Below are 19,304 nucleotides of genomic sequence, written 5' to 3'. Positions count from 1 at the left end.
ATTGGCTCATAACCAAATGAATTAGACAAAAGTTATGATGTTGATATCTTCGAAAGAAGTTAAGACAACAATATATTCAGTCCATATCATGAGTGGTGAGGAGAAGACAGCCAAACAACATAAAAATTTCTCAAGTAAAGAAGGAATGAGAGAGATCACATTGCCTACGAAGACTGAACGAGAATCTATCTCCTCTCTGTTGACCAGACTAGCAGATGCAGTTCCGAGATCTATTGGGAGACTAGAATCAATAACAGACAATGGAGTCTAACAATACACTGGGATAACATTATTTACACATTAACATAGATAAGAATGAGAAGGGAATGAAAAAGAGATAGAAAAACATAACAAACCACAAAAAAAGTATAATGCAACAATATTAAGCACGAAGTCATGAAGCCGTGTGAACTCTAAAACAGAGGTCAACAAAATTCAGCTTGAATTTGTTCATAACATGAATATTCAAATGAGTATACAAGAATATAGCTTCTCTTCACAGCCAAATGAGAGAGCACTACTCATAGGCCAGTAACAAACAAGCCAAATCGTAATCATCCAACCAGAAACAAAACATCTTGTAGGCAAAGGAGTTAGGACATGTTCTATGATCAGTGCAGAACAAGAAATCATTTACAAAATAAAAATTAAAATAGCTACCGTGAACAGATCCCTTCTCCTTCTCGACCTTGGCTTGCATGTCTTTAAGAGTAGCAGTTTCATCTTCTATATCCTTCAAGCGCTTATCCATGTCATCAAAGTCCTACACTCACAATAGCAGTGGCGTATCATCAAAATTAGGGTTTCGGATTCGAAATCAGCAGCATAGAAGAGGAAAGCGCGATTCAATGAAATCAGGTGAACTCAAAGAAAAAAAGAATAGCAACAAAAGAAGAAAGAGATAATACAGGTTCGTTGTTATCTTCGGCGTTCATGTTGACGTCGTTGTTTTCCATTTCTCCGTCAAAGAAAAACACCAACAGAAGCGGTCCCTCCTTTCGAATTTTTTTATTTAAATAAATAAAATAAAAGCATTAATTACCAAAATAAATAATTTTAAAAATATTTACCGATTTGCGTTTCCAGTCATATCTCATTTACACTGTAAGTGAGATGATATTGCGTGTATCTCGTTTATAGTGTAAACGAGATATGACACGTCAGCTGCGTCTATCTCGTTTACACTGTAAACGAGATAAGACCGAACGACGCCTATAAATATAAGTCCTTTACAGCATGTTCCCCACTTTGACCTAGTCAAACTCTTTCTCCCCTCTTTTAACCGTTTCCTACCAAATTTGAATCCGATACGGTGACGGCACGCCAGGCAGGGAATGACGGGGACATCAACAGACTAAACGAGACGTCGCATTACGCCGGGGCGGCCGACTTTGAGGTTAGTTGCATTATGTTTGGTTAATCTAAGTATATGGACATTGTTGGGGTAGTCTCGTAGTGAGAAGCACTGAGTAAAATGTTTTAGGGGTTGGACTGTATTATGAATTTAGAACAATATTTGCTTGCGTAAGATTTGTATGACTTAATTAGGATTTGTTTACCGACATAAGTAATTTAGAGACAGCTATAGAGTAGACACATGGTAGTATGTTCCTAAGTAGTAGTACTACTTTGTTCTTAAGTAGAGTAGAAAAATGTATTATTATCTCTTTATAGGTTAAAAATTTATTTTTCATTCCTCAGAGGCCTCGCCTTCTACTGCCCCGACGAGTCAGCCATACCCTTCTTCCACCGGACGCCATCGTCCTGTATCTAGCTGAGGCCGGATTCGGCGACACGGTGTCACTCAGGGACTTCACATTTGACAATTTCCTAATTTCGGCACTCGTGAAGCGATGGCATCCAGAGACGCACACGTTTCATCTCCCTCAATCCCTGCCAATGAAGATGAAGAGAATATCGATGCCATGGATAACGAGGTTGCTCGCAAGCTTGCCTCCTATACTGCCCCCAAATCTCTACTCAAGGAGATGCCCGATGGTGATGACAGCGACAACGAATTGGGGTTCAGGAAGCCGCAGAAGATTATCGACAGGGAGGGTGAGTACCATCAAAGGAGGCTCAAGCAGGTCATCTCGCCTGAGCGCCACGATCCCTTCTCTGCTGGCGAGAAGACACCGGACCACTCCGTCAGGATCTACGCCGATGTCATAAGGGAGCAGGCACTGGAGAGGGAGAAGGAGGAGGCCTTGAAGGCCATTGCTAAGAAGAAGAAGGAAGAGGAGGAGGCTGCTAAGTGAGAGAGTGCTACTCATTAGCAAGTGCTTGTTTGCGTCCATTGATTAAGATATCACCTGTCTATTTTTTTTTTAATTCAACCTACCTGCAATATAATTTGAACATGGCAATTAAGGTCGTAACTTGGAAGTTCTTCAGCTTTTGAAAAGGTTCGTTTGGTTGATATAATTATAATCGCTCTATGTTGCAGCACATTTTATGTTGGCTTAGAAACTAAAGAAACTCATATTTGCCTCTATTTCTATTTATTAAGAGATTTGAGAAAGTTTAGAGGGCTAGCATTTTTATTAAAATTTGGCTAGTACTTAACCGGCAAAAGAAAAGTGAGTAACTCCACACTATTAGATGTAATTTCACACCGTTAAAAATACTAATTATGGCTAATTGATGGCTACAAATCACGAAACCTGCTGACCTCTAGCACGTACTCCTCATATGGCTAATTGATGCCTACGTACACACGGGAACCCCGTTGGGGGTGCCTTCGTGACTTTGGTAGGTGGTACAACACGGAGACATGGGCCATGGTGGAGCAGCTGCTTGGTGCCAGGCCTCCGGTGGCGGCACAGCAGGCGGCACAGAGGAAGGAGTCTTTCATGCTGAAGCTGGTTTGGTTGCGTGATCGTGTCCACCAGATGCCCCCGACCGACGATCTTGAGACCCTCCAACAGTATGCCCAATGCTATATTATGTTACTAATCGGAGGGTATCTGTTGACAGACACGTCCAACAACCTGGTGCACGTACGGTGGCTACCTCTTCTCCGGGACTTCACGTAGTGCAGGGCGTTATCATGGGGCTCTGCTGTGCTGGCTTGGATTTACCAGTCACTCTGTTTGGCAGCACAGCGGGGCGTCACGGACATCGCCGGAGGCATTTTGCACAGGCAGGGAGGTTGGCATCGCGGAGGACCATCACCCATCAGCTCCTGCCCAGATCTCCTCCTGGATGCCGCAGATATCATTGGCATCTAGCTCCTCATATGGGACGGGCCTTCGGCTAGGTAGCCAGTACGCGACACCCCCCTTCCATGACTATGGCATGTACTTGACCCAGTCCCAGCCTCAGGTGACCCCACCAATAGCTACACACTCGTACACTCAACTTCAGTTACACCAGTTTGCCACAAATCCATCATCAGGAGGGATGCAGCCGTATCATCCTCAGATGCAGTAGGATTCGGCAGTCGCAGGCCTAGATCCTCGACCGGCTCGACCTCAACGACAAGCTCAGCCTCCCCCATGTGGCACTGGGAACAGGCACCACTACCAGGATCCACACCAGAGATAGTGATTATAGTATTGTTTGTACTATAGTTGGATCAAGCTTATGTATGTATTTTTTATTATTTCAGAGTATGGTATGTACATTTGGATTTTAGTTGGATTACACTTTAGTGGTACTTTATTTGTGTATATTGTTATTTATATTGGTGTTCTTTCTTATGAGCATTTATGTTTATGTTACTGTTCCTTTCAAGGAAAAAAACTAACATATCATAAAGTGACAAGCTCGTCATTAAACCTTTCATTAGAAGTTACAATATTTCACGTCCATTGTTACTACAACATTAGATAACACACTCCATTAAAAAAAGACCAACACATGCCAACTTTGGTAAACATACAAGCCTAGTACGACTTACACATCTCCCGTGGGCTCATTAGGATATCCCCTTCTAGTATGACCGTATTGCCTACACAGGCCCGCACCGCTTCTCATGTCACTCAGTCTCGTCCATGTGATTCCAGAATCTGGTGGACACGGGCCTTCTAGTTGCCTTTCGACGCATTACTGGGTTAGGACACAGTCTCATCCCATGCCACTCTGCCCACATCGACTCGTCAGGGATAGGGGAAAACCCCATCTCGTACACCTTGAAAACAGCTTCCTATTTGTACACAGGATGCACATACGGGGCCCACTCAATGCTAGCAGCGGCACACCCAGCTAGTGCGTGACCGCACGGATAGTGGAGGGATTGGAATAAGCCGCAGTCACACGTGCCCTTCGATATCCGAACACGGAAGGAACCGCCCCCCATCCCTCAAACGGCTCAAGCTCCTCCACAACAAACACCGATGCCCGCCTGTCGCAGTGAGTGACACGCATCTTCGGTATCCCTTCTCCGTTCTTCTCAATGGCGGCCAATAGTCTTTGTGAGAATTGGCATCCAGCAGCAAGCTGTGACTGTTCCTCTCTACCCTTCGTCACGAACAACTTCTGTAATCTCTTGTACATGATGCGCACAATGGCAGAAATTGGCAAGTACCGGGTGTCGTTCAACACTACATTGATGCACTCGAACAGATTTGTCGTTATGTGACCAAACCGATGCTCGCTTTCGCAATGTTGTAGCCATATCTCCTTCCTGAAATGACCAGCCCAGTCAATAATCGTAGGCGAAACTCCTCTCAACGCATCCATGTTCCACTCGTAACCGGCCTTGCTTGGACTATAAGCAGCGTTAATGAGGTACCTCTTGCCCTCGGCTGACTTGAACCGGGTCAGGAAGTTCGCAGCCATGTGTCTTATGCAGTAAGCATGGTAGGCTCTTGGGGGATGCCAACCACTATCATCGGAGATAAGCGTGGCCTTGATAGCCTGAAATTTGTCAAAGATAACCAGCATGCCATCTTTTGGGGTGACGTCACGTCTCATATTAGTTAGGAAGAATGACCATGACTCGGTGCTCTCAGACTCCACAATGGCAAAAGCAATAGGCAGGACGTTGCTATTCCCATCTTGCGCCACCGCAATAAGCAACACACCACCATACGTGCGATACAGATGCATACCATCTACAGAGACAAAGGGCTTACAATGATGGAAGGCTTTGACACATGACGGAAAAGACCAAAATACCTTGTCGAACATACTGTAGTCACGTACCAGGAGGTGTCCATCATAGAATGGTTTGACGCTTAGGTCACAAATGGTACCAGGAAAACAGCTTTGCAGTGCCTGAAGCAACTTAGGAACCTTATTGTATGACTCTTTCCAATCCCCATAGATTTGTGTAATTGCCTTCTGCTTGTCCATCCACACCTTTCTGTAGGATGGTTTGAAGTGATAGCTTGCTTGGACCGCACCTTGCAAAACTGGAATGCTTACAGAGGGGTTGGACTGAATCAACGGCAAGATGACCCGGCAGATCAGACTGCTGTCTAGCTGACGATGGCCTTGAGACATGGTGGGTGCTAGACAACTATGCACTCCACCCACCCTCCGAACCTCCCTGAACACAACAACACAGGATTGCTTTAGCCATGTGGTACAACTACTTAGTATATCATATAAAAGTAATAAAAGGCACAGGTAAGCTTATGCTTACCAATATCCGAGGTTCTGTCGAAGGGCCACACGGAGGCTCCATTGACACCCATTATCAGCTTGACGACACTGCACATGGTACTTTAACCGGTCCGATTCGATCATTCAGTACTCCGCACTCCTCCGAATACTATAGTTCTTCACACCCTGAAGCACTGCCTCTCAGCTTCTAAACTTGTGGCTGACTCAAAACTCTACACCGCCGTCTAGGTTGTAATCCTCTTCACCCGTGTCAAGAAACAGAGTCCTCTCATGCATGGTGTCCAAATCTAGACTGTAATAGTCTGACGGAACTGCCGAAAGCGCCAGTATTGCAAGAGGTGGAGGCAGGATGTGGCGGGCCGCAGTCGAAACGGGTGTCTCCAGAACACACTCATTCTCATCCCCACTATCAGACAAGTCGCTATCACCACTGTCCGCCACGTAATCCTCGTCCGACTCCTCCTCGCCCTCCTCTGCCTCATCCACTGGAACGGCGACATGAATGGGCGTTGGTGCGAGGGGTCGGTCGTCCTGCACACAGGTCGAGTGTATGGAAGGACCACCACCACTGTGTTCCACCTCTGCAGACAGCTCCATTACTTGCTCCACCATGATCCTCCCATGATGTCAAACATCACTCGCACATGCTCGTCCCTTTGAAGTCGGAATAGTCGAAACCGAAAGACTCCGTTACCTATGGGGCCAGCAACTTATATGCCACCCACCCGATCTCCCTTGCTTCTGTACCACCGAGCTTGCTCAATATCAAACTCTTTAAATCCGACAACGTATTCACACGCTGAGTGCGAAACAATATCGGATCCTCGCACTCAAATATCACCCCGTTGTCGCCGTTTCTCATACGGCGATTAGGATACATGATGAGTCCATATTTTTCGATATATTTTGGCTTGATTTGAATGGATTATAGCATATTAACTCACACTTAAGCACCAAAATAGCATACTTTTGTGTTTGATCCCCAATTTGACCCTAAATGTGAAAACATGCAATTTTGTACTTGAAATGAGCAATTTAATTTCACTTTTATTCCATTTGATGCCATGACATGTTTGCTGAGTGATTTCAGGCCTTGGAGGCAAGAATGAATAGCCAAAAGTAGAAGGAAGCATGTACAAAGGGAGAAAATATGAAGAAAACAAAAGAGAAGCACACATTGGAGTGTGTGTGCGCACAACCTACTGTGCGTACGCACAAGAGCCACAAAACCATGTGTGCGTACGCACGACCCCCTGTGCGTACGCACAAGAAGAAAATCAGCAAGTGTGCGTACGCACAGGTCCCAGCGCGTGACTCATTTATTGCAAATCGCTGGGGCGATTTTTGAGTCTCCAAGGCCCAATTTTGGAACTTTCTGAAGCTGTTTGAGTGCTATATGAAGGAAGGCCTCACTCCATGTGAAGGGAGAGGGAGAAATTAGGGTTAGTTTAGCATTATGTAGGTTGTATTCTAGAGAGAGAAGCTCCCTCTTTCAACCTTTGGCCGTTCACCCTTAATATAGAAAGAGTGAAGCTTCCAAGGTTGAAACAAATTCAACCCTCACATCTTCTTCTCCAACATCAGAGTAGCAGCGGCTTCATCAGAGAGGATTGAGAGGACCAAGACTGTTGCATGCATGCTCACCTTTTCTCTCTCATCCTTTTTCTTCAAGCTTTTTCAATCTTGACCATTGAGCTTAAATTTGGCCCCAAGTTTTGATTCTAATCGTTGACGTGGTTCTGACCCATGTAGGCTTTACGTTCTCTATGGTTACCTCTTCAATGCATGAGACTTTGAAGCTTTCTTCTTTGATCCTCGGTGAAGCACAAATGAAAAAATAAACTTTTTTTTGTGCTTTGACCGAGAGAGTAGCTACGATTTGTAGCCTTCTTTTCTTCACTTTGATTTGGCAAAAATCTTTTTTCCTTTCTTCAAAATCTGATCTCTGAACCTTCCATTTTCTTCTTTCTTTTTTTTGGATGAACACATGATGTGACCGAAGTAAGAGAAAGGAGAGAGAAGAGAGAAACTTTCGGTGGAAGATTTTAATAAAATTAAATCAAATTGAATTCCAAGTTCCAATTACCAAGGGATGGAGTAACCGAAGCATGCTTGGAGAACCGTGGGTTCCTTTCTTTGATTCATCCATTTTGGTTCATGGGCTTGTCTATTCTTCCTTAATTTCAAGGTTTAGCCACTAATATTTGAAACAATTTTGTACAAGGCTGGATGGGCTTTCAACATTTGTTCTTTGGGCCAACTAGATTCATTTTATTTTATTTCCTGCACACCAAACCCAATACATCAAATAACAAACAATTGAAAATATTTTAATGAGCATGTAATTAATATTTTAATAAAGTTTGATCATCATTTTAATATTTATTTTCCAAATTCAACAATTTCCTCCTCGATAACAAATATTATTAAAATAAATTGAAAAAATTAGGATAGAAAACCTCCCTTTGGTGATTCACAGAAAGTTCCCCCTTTCTTATGTTCAACAAGCTTCCCTTTAATGTGTGACTGCTTAACAAAATATTCATAGAAGCAATACCTGTATACAAGTTCCAAAGAGTTCCTAAAGAATAATAAAAAATTTAAAAGTTGGAACCTTTAAAACAGAGCCAGATTTTCACAAGAGAATGTACATAAAACTTTTTAAGAATATAGGTTAATAAAGCTCTTTTAACCAAAACAACTCAAGATATTATTGAGATTTATTATGTTATTGTTGATTATTTAAAATTTAATGTTAAGACTTGTTATGTATCTTTTTTTAATTTATAAAATCGCAAATCTAATTCAATCAAATTTAAAATTGAATCGGATTAAATCAGAATTTAAAAAAAATATTCAATACAAATTATACTACAAATAAAATTAATGTTCGAATCAAATGAATTTTTATCTCAAAACTCGAATCAGGAAAGGACCGCTGAATAATGCTTATGTCATATGATAACCACCATCATCTGAACCACGAAGCATTGTGGTCCGTCAAATTGAGGAGACTAAGACCCAGACCGGGGGACCTTGTGTCCTTACTCCTTAAGTCAACGTGCAATATTAATAATACTATAGTAATAATAGCTAGGCAAGTTCATATACTCCATCAACAACCAAACTTACTCCAGTTGCAAGATGCCAACAGTATATTTCTGTCTCCATATGAATGTCCTTATAAGTTATAACTCGCAACGAGACAAGCACTAGTCCCTCAAAATTAAAGTGTTTGCAACTTGCAATAATAATTTGAGGGTTTTATTAGTACACTGATGGTCTATATAGACAGGGTCCACTCCACTGCCATAGGCTCCACAATTAATGTGTATATATATCAGATTTAATCAAAATTTCAATTCAATCCATACTAAAAAAAATCGGATCAAATATACACATCCTTACTTAATGTGCTGATAGCCCTTGTGATACTCATGAAATCTCCAAGGAATGGCAATAGTGCTGACACAAATGTGTTAATAGCCAAGTAGCCACCTCTTATTCCAAAGTAGTATTTTTATGTATTTTTAAATAGAGTGAAAATTATGCATAAGTCTTATTCACTTAACTTACTTTTAAAAAGCATAAATATTTCTCCAAAACAAAAAATAATCAATAGTACACAACTAAAAAATTTAACAACCAATAATGTATATTTATCCAGCAATAATAGCATAAACTTCTAAATTTAATCTGTTAATTTTTAAGTTGGATCAAATATGTGAAAATGAGACATTATATAATATTATTTTCTTAAACAATGAGATAACTAACATTGTTTTTTTAAACATTATTTTCTACTTCCGGTTTATCACTTTTCGTATCCGCCGATATCTTACTCTAATAGTTATGCTGCTCCATACTATCCAGGCCCGTCACAGCTGCATGTGCAACCAGGCGTCCTTGAGTATCACTCACAGCCTCATGCAGACTCACATCCGAGCAGACCTCAAAAACAGACGTAGTCACCGCCGTGTGGCACCGGCCATCGACGTCATTCTTAGGGTGATCACCGTCGATGACATTGGATAGTTTTTGTTGTATGCAGTTACTTTTCTCTTTACCATTAATGTATTTTGATGTACTTTGATAAAGTAATATTTGTAGTTTGACCTAATAGTTATGTTACATATTGTTCGCTCTGTGCATGTTTCATGTCAGCGTGGTTATAGTTTGTACTGTAATATTTAGAATTAATGTAAAATGCCACAGGCAGAGTACAATTTTAGGATACAAAATATTTAGAATTCATTGTATTTAATTGTACAAATTTGGAATAAAAAATATGATGAGTGAAAATAAGACAAACTTAAACATAACTTGTTATACATAAACACATGAACTATGCAAACATAAATCATAAACCAAACACATACAAAGTAACAATCATAAACTAGGCCTAGTTCGTCTGCTGGTTTGGACAACTTCTTTGGGTATGACTGAGTTGTCTGCATAGACCGTATATTTTTTCTTGGTGTTCGCCCTTGTTCATCTCATTACGAAACCTGGTGAAAATCGGTCTGCCAGTAGACTTCCTGATCATGGCAGGGTTATGCTGGAGGCGTGTCCCATACTACTTCGGCCAAAGTTTCTCATCTAGTATCAGTGGAAACTCCGAATGGTATACCTTAAACACAGCCTACTGCGTGTATACCGGATGGACGTATAGACCCGTTCGATACTCACGGTGGCAGAGGCGGCCAACGCATGACGACATGGGTAATTGAGTGATTGGAAAAGGCCACAGTCACACGTGCCTCTCGCCAGGCGAACATGGAACGATCCCTGCGACCAACCCTCAAATGGCTCCAACTCATCAAGCATGAACACAAGAGCCCGTCTGTCGCATTGAGTGACGCGCATATTCGAGATTTTCTCTCTGTTCTTCTCAATAGCCGCTATGAGCCATTGTGAAAACTGATTACCCACCACTAGCTATGCGTGTGCCTCTCGTCCCTTCCTCACGAACAATTGCTGCAGCCTCTCGTAGGTGCATCGCACGATCGCCGATATAGATAAATAGCGTGTACTCTTAAGAACGGCATTCATGCACTCGAAGAAGTTCGTTGTCATGTGACCGAATCGGCAACTGCCATCGCAATGCTGTAGCCATATCTCTTTGTTGAATCTACCAACCCAATCTGCCATCTCATGCGACAACAACTTCAACGCATCCATGTACCACTCATACACAGTCTTGTTTGGACTATAAATAGCATTTATGAGATACTTATTTCTCTCAACAGACTTGAAACGAGACATGAAGTTTGCTGCTATGTATCAGACACATTATGCATGAAATGCTCTTGGAGGATGCGGCCACTGTCCTCAACTCTCAATGCAGCCTTGATCGCTTGAAATCTATCAAAAATAATCAACAGGATTTCCTGTGTGGTGACTAGTCCCCTCAAATTGGTAAGGAAGAAAGACCATAATTCCTTCATCTCAGACTCAACAATTGCAAAGGTTATAGGAACAATATTACTGTTATCGTCTTGTACCACTACAATAAGCAGAACACCACCATATTTTTCATACAGATGCGTACTATCAACAGAGATGAACGACTTGCAATGCTTGAAAGTCTCGACGTAGGAAGAAAAGACCCAAAATACCTTGTCAAACATGCTGCAATCACGCACCATGAGGTGCCCATCATAGTACGGTGCAACAGTGATCTCACACATCGTTCCGAGACAACAACTTTGCAGCGCTTGCAGCAACCTCGACACTTTATTGTAAACTCGTCACAGTCACCGTATATTTGTGCAATTGTCTTTTGCTTCGCCATCCAGTCCTTCCTGTACGAGATTTTGAAGTGATAGCCCTGTCTAATTACACCTTGTAGAACTGAGATGCTGACGGATGGGTTTGATTTTATCAATGGGAGGATGACACGGCAGATGAGGCTATTGTCTAACTGTCGGCGGTCCTGCGACATTGTGGGTGCCAAACATGTGTGTGCTCCTTCCATCCTACGCACCTCCCTAATGAAATAGAAAAACAGTGGCAAATAGGTTCAACAAGCATAACAATGACAACTGAGAATATAGAACACAATATAGAACCCTAAACTTACCAGTATCCGAGATTCTGTCAGAGAGCAACACAGAGACTCCAAGGGAAGCTTATTGCATGTTGTCGGCAATGCACATGGTATTTTAATCAATCCGACTCCACCACTCGGTATTCAGTATTTCTATGAATGCTATAATCACACTCTGTATTACTGCATCTCTGCTTGAATCTGTGGCGAACCCTAAACTCCACACTACCGTTCAAGTTGTAATCTTCCTCACCCGTATTGGAAAATGGGTTCTTTTCTTGCATCGCGTCCGGATTCAACGTACCGTAGTGACTGAGTACAGATGACAAAGCCGGAATTTGGTGCGGGAAAGGCAGAAGATACCTACGTGATGCCTCAACCAGAGTTTCTAGTACAAACTCTTCCTCATCATCATCCTTGGAGGAACCGCTCTCGTTGCTATCTGCAACATACTCCTCGTCGGAGTCCTCCCCGTCGAACTACATGTCTTCTACTAGACTGGCAACATGAATCGGTGGTGGTGCAAGAGGTGGGTCATCCTGGACGAAGTTTGATGACCCAGATCCACCGCCATCGATGTCGCCAACCTCCACAGAAAGTTCCATCATTTGATTTGCCATTATTCTCCCATGGATGTCAAACATCAGGCATACATGCTTGTTGCCATTAAGGCAAAACAGACGAAACCGAAAAACTCTGTTTCTTGTCGGTGCTAACAACCTATATCCCACCCTTCCAATCTCTTTTCTCCCGCTACTACCAACGCTACCCAATATCAGACTCTTCAATTCTGCCAAAGAACTTACTGGCCGGTTATGCAACAGAATAGAATTCTCACACTCAAATGTCACCCCATTATGACTATTTCTCATACGGTAATTATAATACACACTTACAACTAAGTATCCACTACTACTAGACATTTTGGCTTATTTTCGAAAGGAATAGGTAGAAAAGAAGTTCTAAAATATTTGTGAAGAATACAAAGGTTGCACATCCTTTTATAACTGTTGAAAATTTGTTTTAACGTATCTCGTCTACAGTGTAAACGTCATAATTACTCTCTTATCTTGTTTATAGTTAAACAATATAAAATAACACATATGTCGTTTATACTGTAAATAATATATACGCTTTATTTCTTGCGAGATATATACTTGTTATCTTATTTCGTTTACACTGTAAACGAAATAAGATATGCGATATATTTTAATAAAAATGCTCCAAATGATATATTTCGGTAATTAAAATAGTTATTTTATTTATTTAAAAAAAAAATCCGTATACTTGTCTTACTTTTGTTTTTTGTTTTTTTTTTTTTTTTCATATAGCTAATGTATAGTAGCTAATCAATATGAATAAAAATGCATGCTGAAAGCACAAGAGAGAAGAGTACGTGAGATGATAAAGAAAGCTGTGTCTAATTAGTAATTAGATTCTACCCTAAACAGAAAATGGTACCATGGGTAGCTTATAGTTTTTAGTTTCCCAAATCCAACATAACGAGAACTTACTAGCATATAATTCACATAAAAAAACAGAGAAGAAGATAATATATAATCAGGAGAGAAACCAATCAACCATCATGGCATTATTTTGTTTGTGATCATCATCATCATGATGTTGTCCTCCAAGCTTGTCCAAGTGATGATCTTCCCACAGCCAATTGAACAAGGCTTCAGTACTGTGCTCCCAGGAGGACTCATCGGTGCTATTATTATTCAACTCCAACACGCTCTCCCAATAGCTATCATCTAACTCTAACCCAGAAGCCATGGAATTATTGGAAGAGCAGTTAGAATGCGATGCCTCCCCTGTTGTTGTTGTAGTAGTAGTAGTGTTGGGACACGTGTCATCATTTGGGACCCCAGCAGTAGTAACGGTGGAAAGGCCACATGGTTGATGATCATCATCCAGCTGCTGCATGCAACTTGACTCCATTATGTCATTAAAACTCAACACCCCACCATCATCAATGCTCCCCTCCTCACACTCCATCATTTTTTCACTTACTTCTCCTCTTCCCTCCTCCTCTGATGAAGGCTTCTGGGTTTGGATTGGGGGCGAATAGGTGCTTTTGTTCTTCTTCATGGCCCACCTGCTGGTCTTGCCGCTACCTTTACGCTTCGGAGGTGTATCCAAGATCTTGGGAATGGCAGTGGCGGTGGCGCAAGTGGTTGTGTCTTTGTCGTTTGGGGCTGGCAAGCTGTAAACTTTCCTGCTCAAGTGAGAGTTCCAGTAGTTCTTGATCTCGTTGTCTGTTCTGCCTGGTAAATGACTTGCTATCAGTGACCACCTGCTTTTCCAACAACAACATCTTCGTTATCATTTTCGATCTTCTCTACCTTTCTCTGTTTCTTTATCTTTTACTTTACATTAAGATTAAGATAAATGAAAAATAAAAAGCTTCACACTTTACACCCGCATGTGAAAAAAAGGCCATTACTAGTTAAGACAAGAAAAAATGAAATAAATTATTTGAACTTTACGTGGCCATGGGTGAAAACACCATAACGAGGAAAAAGAATATACTTAAATATCCATGGTAGACTTTTCTATCACTATAGATAAATAAATGAAGGAAAAGTATAAGGAACCAAAAGTTTATCAGCCAAAAACTAAACAAAACTATATTAATTTATATCAATAATTAATTAATTTTAAATTTTTTAAATTTAAAATTTAAAAAATTTTAAATTGATTAAGTAAACCTAATTAAAACCTATAAAAATCTTCCTCTTTTTTCTCACATTAATCTATCCACTTCTAACAATCACAAATTCGAAAAATATATAAAAAAACATCTATTTAATATGAAAAAGAAACATTCTAATACTTAGTAGAAGAAACATCCATATATATTAACTCGTAAAAATTTTGAATTCATCCAAAAATATTTGGCTGGATTTTAGCTGATATGCTTTTGGTTCCCTAGCTTTACTCGTAAATGAATACTTCATCTAGGGCCCGGTCCATCAAATATTCGTTAATTTCTTTCGTTCCGTGAGAAATAAAAAAAAATTGGAGTGGTGAACTCACTCGTCAAAAATAAAAATATAAAAAATTTAAATTTTATTTTATATATATAATAATTAATTAATCAATAATAAATTTTAAATAAAATTTAAATTTATTATAAATTAATTCTTAAGTTGTTGAATTAAAAAACACTATAAATAACAAAAAAACTACTAATCACTGAACAAAAAAAAAGTATTAATAAAAAATTCAAAATAACATTCTCGGAATATTTCAGTATATTGTAAATAAATAAATGTAATGCTTGGCAGATGCAAACAGTGCCAAGTGGGCAAAAGTGTGAAAAACTATATTGAATATGATTTTGTTCATTGACTTATAACCATCTTGATGGGTACAATACTACAATTGTTGATCCTTAATTTTAATTCAGCATTTATTTAAAGAATGATAAATCTCTTTTGCTCAACTACATTCTCAGCTTATTATTGAATAACATTTGAACCAACATAAAAAAAAATATTACATCTATTAAAAACTTTAAATTTTTTACCTTTTCAATCAATTTTGTTTACATTAGATATTTTATTGAGAACGTTTATATACATCATTTTTAGTATTTAAGTAATTAACAAAAGGTAAAAGATAAAAAGATTCTTTTGTATTATAAAATAAAACATACATTTAATAATATAGTAAAAAATTATACAAACATAATTTCTCTGGTATACCAAAAATAAATAGTACAAATGCGTATATATATTTGAAAAATAATAAGTGACTAATATTTTTTTCTTAGTCAAATCTTCATTTTCTTTCTACTAAAAATACTGTATATCATATTTTCATTATTTCATAAATATTTTTCTTCATGAAATATAAAAATAAAAGTAAGCACCTTTTATTACACTTGAAAAATTTTATAAGATGAACCTGCTATATATAATAAATGAGACTAGAAAAAAATTTACTGCACAAATTTTTAATACTCAAAATGTCCTCCTAATATATTCATAAAAAAATAAAGTGTGATTATTAAAATTTAAATTATAATTTTTTAATAAAACAAAAAATAAAATATTTACCATTTTACTTCACATAATTATAGTAATCATTATTATTGCACACATAAAAGTCGTACTAGCACTTGAGATATTATGTCCCAACACGAGGTGCACGCAGTCCTCTCTATCTCTGTCTGAATAGTTTAATTTAAAAAAATTATATAAAGTTGTTATTTGACAAGAGAACAATGATGTGTCCATTCTGGGTGCTTTTCCGCAGATGAATATCTACTGAGTTTCTTTTTTTTTTTCTTTAATTATTTCTTTCTTCTTTTGAAATTATTATAAGTAAATAAATGGTTGAAAAATCAGAAATGGAGGCCTAATTTAAGGTGTTGAGATTACAAGAACCAAATTGCAGTGTGTTTGTCCATGTGTATAGCTTCAAGTTTTGTTCTTTCTTCTGATGGACATACATAATGGCATTGAGACATTTATAGAGTAGTAGTAGTAGTAAATAGCACTAACCTGTTGCCAAAAGAAGCATGCAACTTAGTTATGATGGCTTCCTCTTCAATAGAGATGTTTCCTCTTTTGAGATCAGCTCTTAAATAGTTGATCCATCTCAATCTGCAACTCTTGCCACATCTTAGTAACCCTTCATGAAGAAGAAGAAGAAGAATCAGAGGCTGATGATGAAGAAACAAATGAAAAGAATAATAGAGATGGAAGCATGCATATGCATACCAGCATTCTTAGGCAAAGCCCTCCAAGAACCTTCTCCATTGGCTTGAATGTAGTCGGTCAAGATTTGATCCTCCTCTTTTGTCCAGCGGCCTTTCTTGAGTCCCACTTTGTCACAACAGGGAGCCCTTCCCATCTTTCTATGCCTCCTGCAACTACAATTGAGGACAGGAAGGATGGCTAAGTGGGAAACAAGTAACAACAAATAATGTGGTGGCTAAGGTTAAGAGCGTGAAAAATGTGACAATGTTGGGTTTGTCAGGTAGCTAACTTAGAAAGGTAAAGGTTAAGACTTTCAAGTGTGATAGCTTATATAAAAAAAATGAGTTATATTTGGTGGGGTATGCGTATTGAAGACAAAGGGGGAATAATTTGCGGTATAGAGTGCGTGTGAGTTGGATATGGGTGAGAGAGTGACACGTCGATTCCCTATGGAGGGTGTAGAGTCGTGGCTCTTCCACCGTCGATACTCGTGACGGGGCTTTCCGGTTTCCACGTTGTATTCCTCATGCCCATGGCTCTTCCCATTTTCCACTCTCTTCATTTCTTTTTATTTCATTTCAAAATTTAATGCTCAATAACAACTGCATAGCTACTCGCCTGATCTAAAGAAAATTTTAGATAGCTAAGTGGATATTAAAATTCGTTATCAAAATTAGTTATTAATATAAAATATATATTAAATTAAAAATATATTAAAATACATATTTATATATAATTAATTTTAATTAATATATAATAATATTTTTAAACAAAATTATTGTTAAATTAAAATAATAAATACATATTTTATAAAAATTATAACATTAATAATAATTAATTTTTTACTTTATTATTTTATCAATTTTTTTACTTTAGATCATCTAAATTTATGTAGCGGAACACTTTGGCTAATAACAGAAACAAATAGGAAAGAATAACTCATTCTGTTATTCATGGAACTAACTTAAATTCTAATTTATTTACTCTTACAAGATGTTCTGTATATTATAATTCAAAAATAATGTTATTTTCTATTACAATCCTTTATGACTTTGAATCTAATCTTAATTTAATATGAAATTACATCAAATTCTTATTTGAACGGCAAAATACCTTTTATAAATATCTATATTCTATATTCTTCTTCAAGATAAGTATAATTTATCCAACCAACAAAATTCAAGGTCATTATAAAGTAGACGAATTATACAAAGAAGATTGACTAACTAACTAAGAACATATCCTTTCAATTCAGGATACTAAATAATTTAATATGAAAGACTAAATTACTTAATATAATATATGTCGTCATCATTATTATTATTATTATTATTATTATTATTATTATTATTATTATTATTATTATTATTATTATTATTATTATTATATAAAAATATTTCAGCTGAGTATAGTTATCAACCAGAAAACATGAAAATAAGGAATTTACGGGTGGAATCGACGAAAATACAGCGACCATGTCGTAATAATAATGAAAAGAATCTAATTGTCGGATGTATATGTTGTACGCATCTACAACATGAGGTAGATAGATTGACCCTAACTGAATAATCCTTCCTGAGGCCGTAATTTATTTCACAACCATTGAAATATGCTAAGGACTTTTTTTCAACTACTATTAAATCACAATCACTGTAGAGAAGAGAGAACCTAGAATTAGAAAAAGAATTCTGAGACCTACGACTCTCCAATTAAAGACATTGATCTTTGCCAAAGAAAAAAAAGTGTTAGGACAGCAATTTTTGTGATTTGTAACCATAAAGTAATTATTAATAATATTTTTTAACGGTGTGAGATTTCATACAATAGTATGAAATTATTTATTTTTCTTTTGTTAGTTACATATTAACTAAAATTTAATAAAGTTGTTGGTCCCTTAAATTTTTCCACCAAAAAGTTTTAGAACGAAATGATAGAATCTTCAGAAATCAAAGCTCACGTGAGATAGATATTATTAGTAGATCCTTCTTGTTCTCTGATAAATAGAGTGATGATGAACTCTATAATTATTGATGACAATACCAAAAATAACTAAAAATTATCGTAATTAGAGTTGTAAGGTTATTCTTTATTATTTTATATATTCCACCTTATTATGTTGAGCTTTTTCTTTAAAAAAAATTTCTAGGCTCTCATAGCAAGTGATAGAGGATAATAACCGGAAGAAATAAATGTTTAGGAAATATGTTGCCAGCTAGGGGTGTGTATGGGTCGGGTGAAACCGGGTTTGATGTGACCCAGACTCGATCCGAAATATATACCGGGTCTATTTATTAGACCCGAATCCAACCCTAGACCCGATAAAACCTATACACTTTCGGGTCACGATTATACCGGGTAAAAACCGGATGAAAATTGGGCCGTTAACATTACATCACCTTGATACCTTCTTATAAGCTAACATGTGAAAATATCCAAATTTTCAATACTCCAACCATTATTTGACATGGTAAAATTCACTTAGAAAAATAAAACAAGAGCCAACTCTTTTCTAAAATTAAAATATAACTATAATCAATACTAATATTGTCTAATATCACAAAATATTTAAATTAATACAAATAACACAATATTATGCATTAATTAGTCTAAAATCTTATGCATTTTAAACATAAAACATTAACTTTTAGTCTTATAATAACTAATAACACAAAATATTAAGGTTTATAATACTTAAATTTCACATAAGAATAACTATCATCCTTCACTAATAACACAAAATATTAATGATGTATGATGACCGAGTCACCAGACTGATTTCGGGTGACCCGAGTTATGACCCAGACCCGACCCGAAAATAATGACCGGGTCTATTTTTGAAACTCTTATCCGATTCTAGACCCGATAAAATCACACCAAATTAGTCCCTAAAATATTCGGGACCGGGTCGAGTTTTCGAGCCCAGCCGAACCATACACATCCCTATTGCCAGCATGCTTGTTTAGTTGATTGTTAGA

At 37.9% G+C, this 19,304-nt stretch overlaps 2 protein-coding genes across 2 annotated transcripts; both read right to left on the bottom strand.

The window, feature by feature from the left end:
• Window positions 1-3,979: 3,979 nt before the first annotated feature.
• On the bottom strand, window positions 3,980-5,694 carry LOC112805244 (uncharacterized). The gene is made up of 3 exons (XM_025847644.1): window positions 5,591-5,694; window positions 4,219-5,494; window positions 3,980-4,147 (listed from the first exon to the last, which is right to left on the bottom strand). Exons 1-3 carry the CDS (start codon window positions 5,692-5,694, stop codon window positions 3,980-3,982), a joined length of 1,548 nt encoding a protein of 515 aa, XP_025703429.1.
• Window positions 5,695-13,022: 7,328 nt separating this feature from the next.
• LOC112695756 (transcription factor MYB12) lies at window positions 13,023-16,923 on the bottom strand. Its single transcript, XM_025748218.3, has 3 exons — window positions 16,351-16,923; window positions 16,132-16,261; window positions 13,023-13,916 (listed from the first exon to the last, which is right to left on the bottom strand). The coding sequence occupies exons 1-3, from the start codon at window positions 16,481-16,483 to the stop codon at window positions 13,181-13,183; spliced, it is 999 nt and encodes a 332-aa protein (XP_025604003.1). The 5' UTR covers window positions 16,484-16,923; the 3' UTR covers window positions 13,023-13,180.
• Between the last annotated feature and the right edge of the window lie 2,381 nt (window positions 16,924-19,304).

This window comes from Arachis hypogaea, chromosome 6, assembly GCF_003086295.3.
Source record: "Arachis hypogaea cultivar Tifrunner chromosome 6, arahy.Tifrunner.gnm2.J5K5, whole genome shotgun sequence".
NCBI classification, from domain to species: Eukaryota; Viridiplantae; Streptophyta; class Magnoliopsida; order Fabales; family Fabaceae; genus Arachis; species Arachis hypogaea.
Note: the sequence above shows the minus strand (reverse complement) of the source record. Positions and strands in the feature narration are given on the sequence as shown.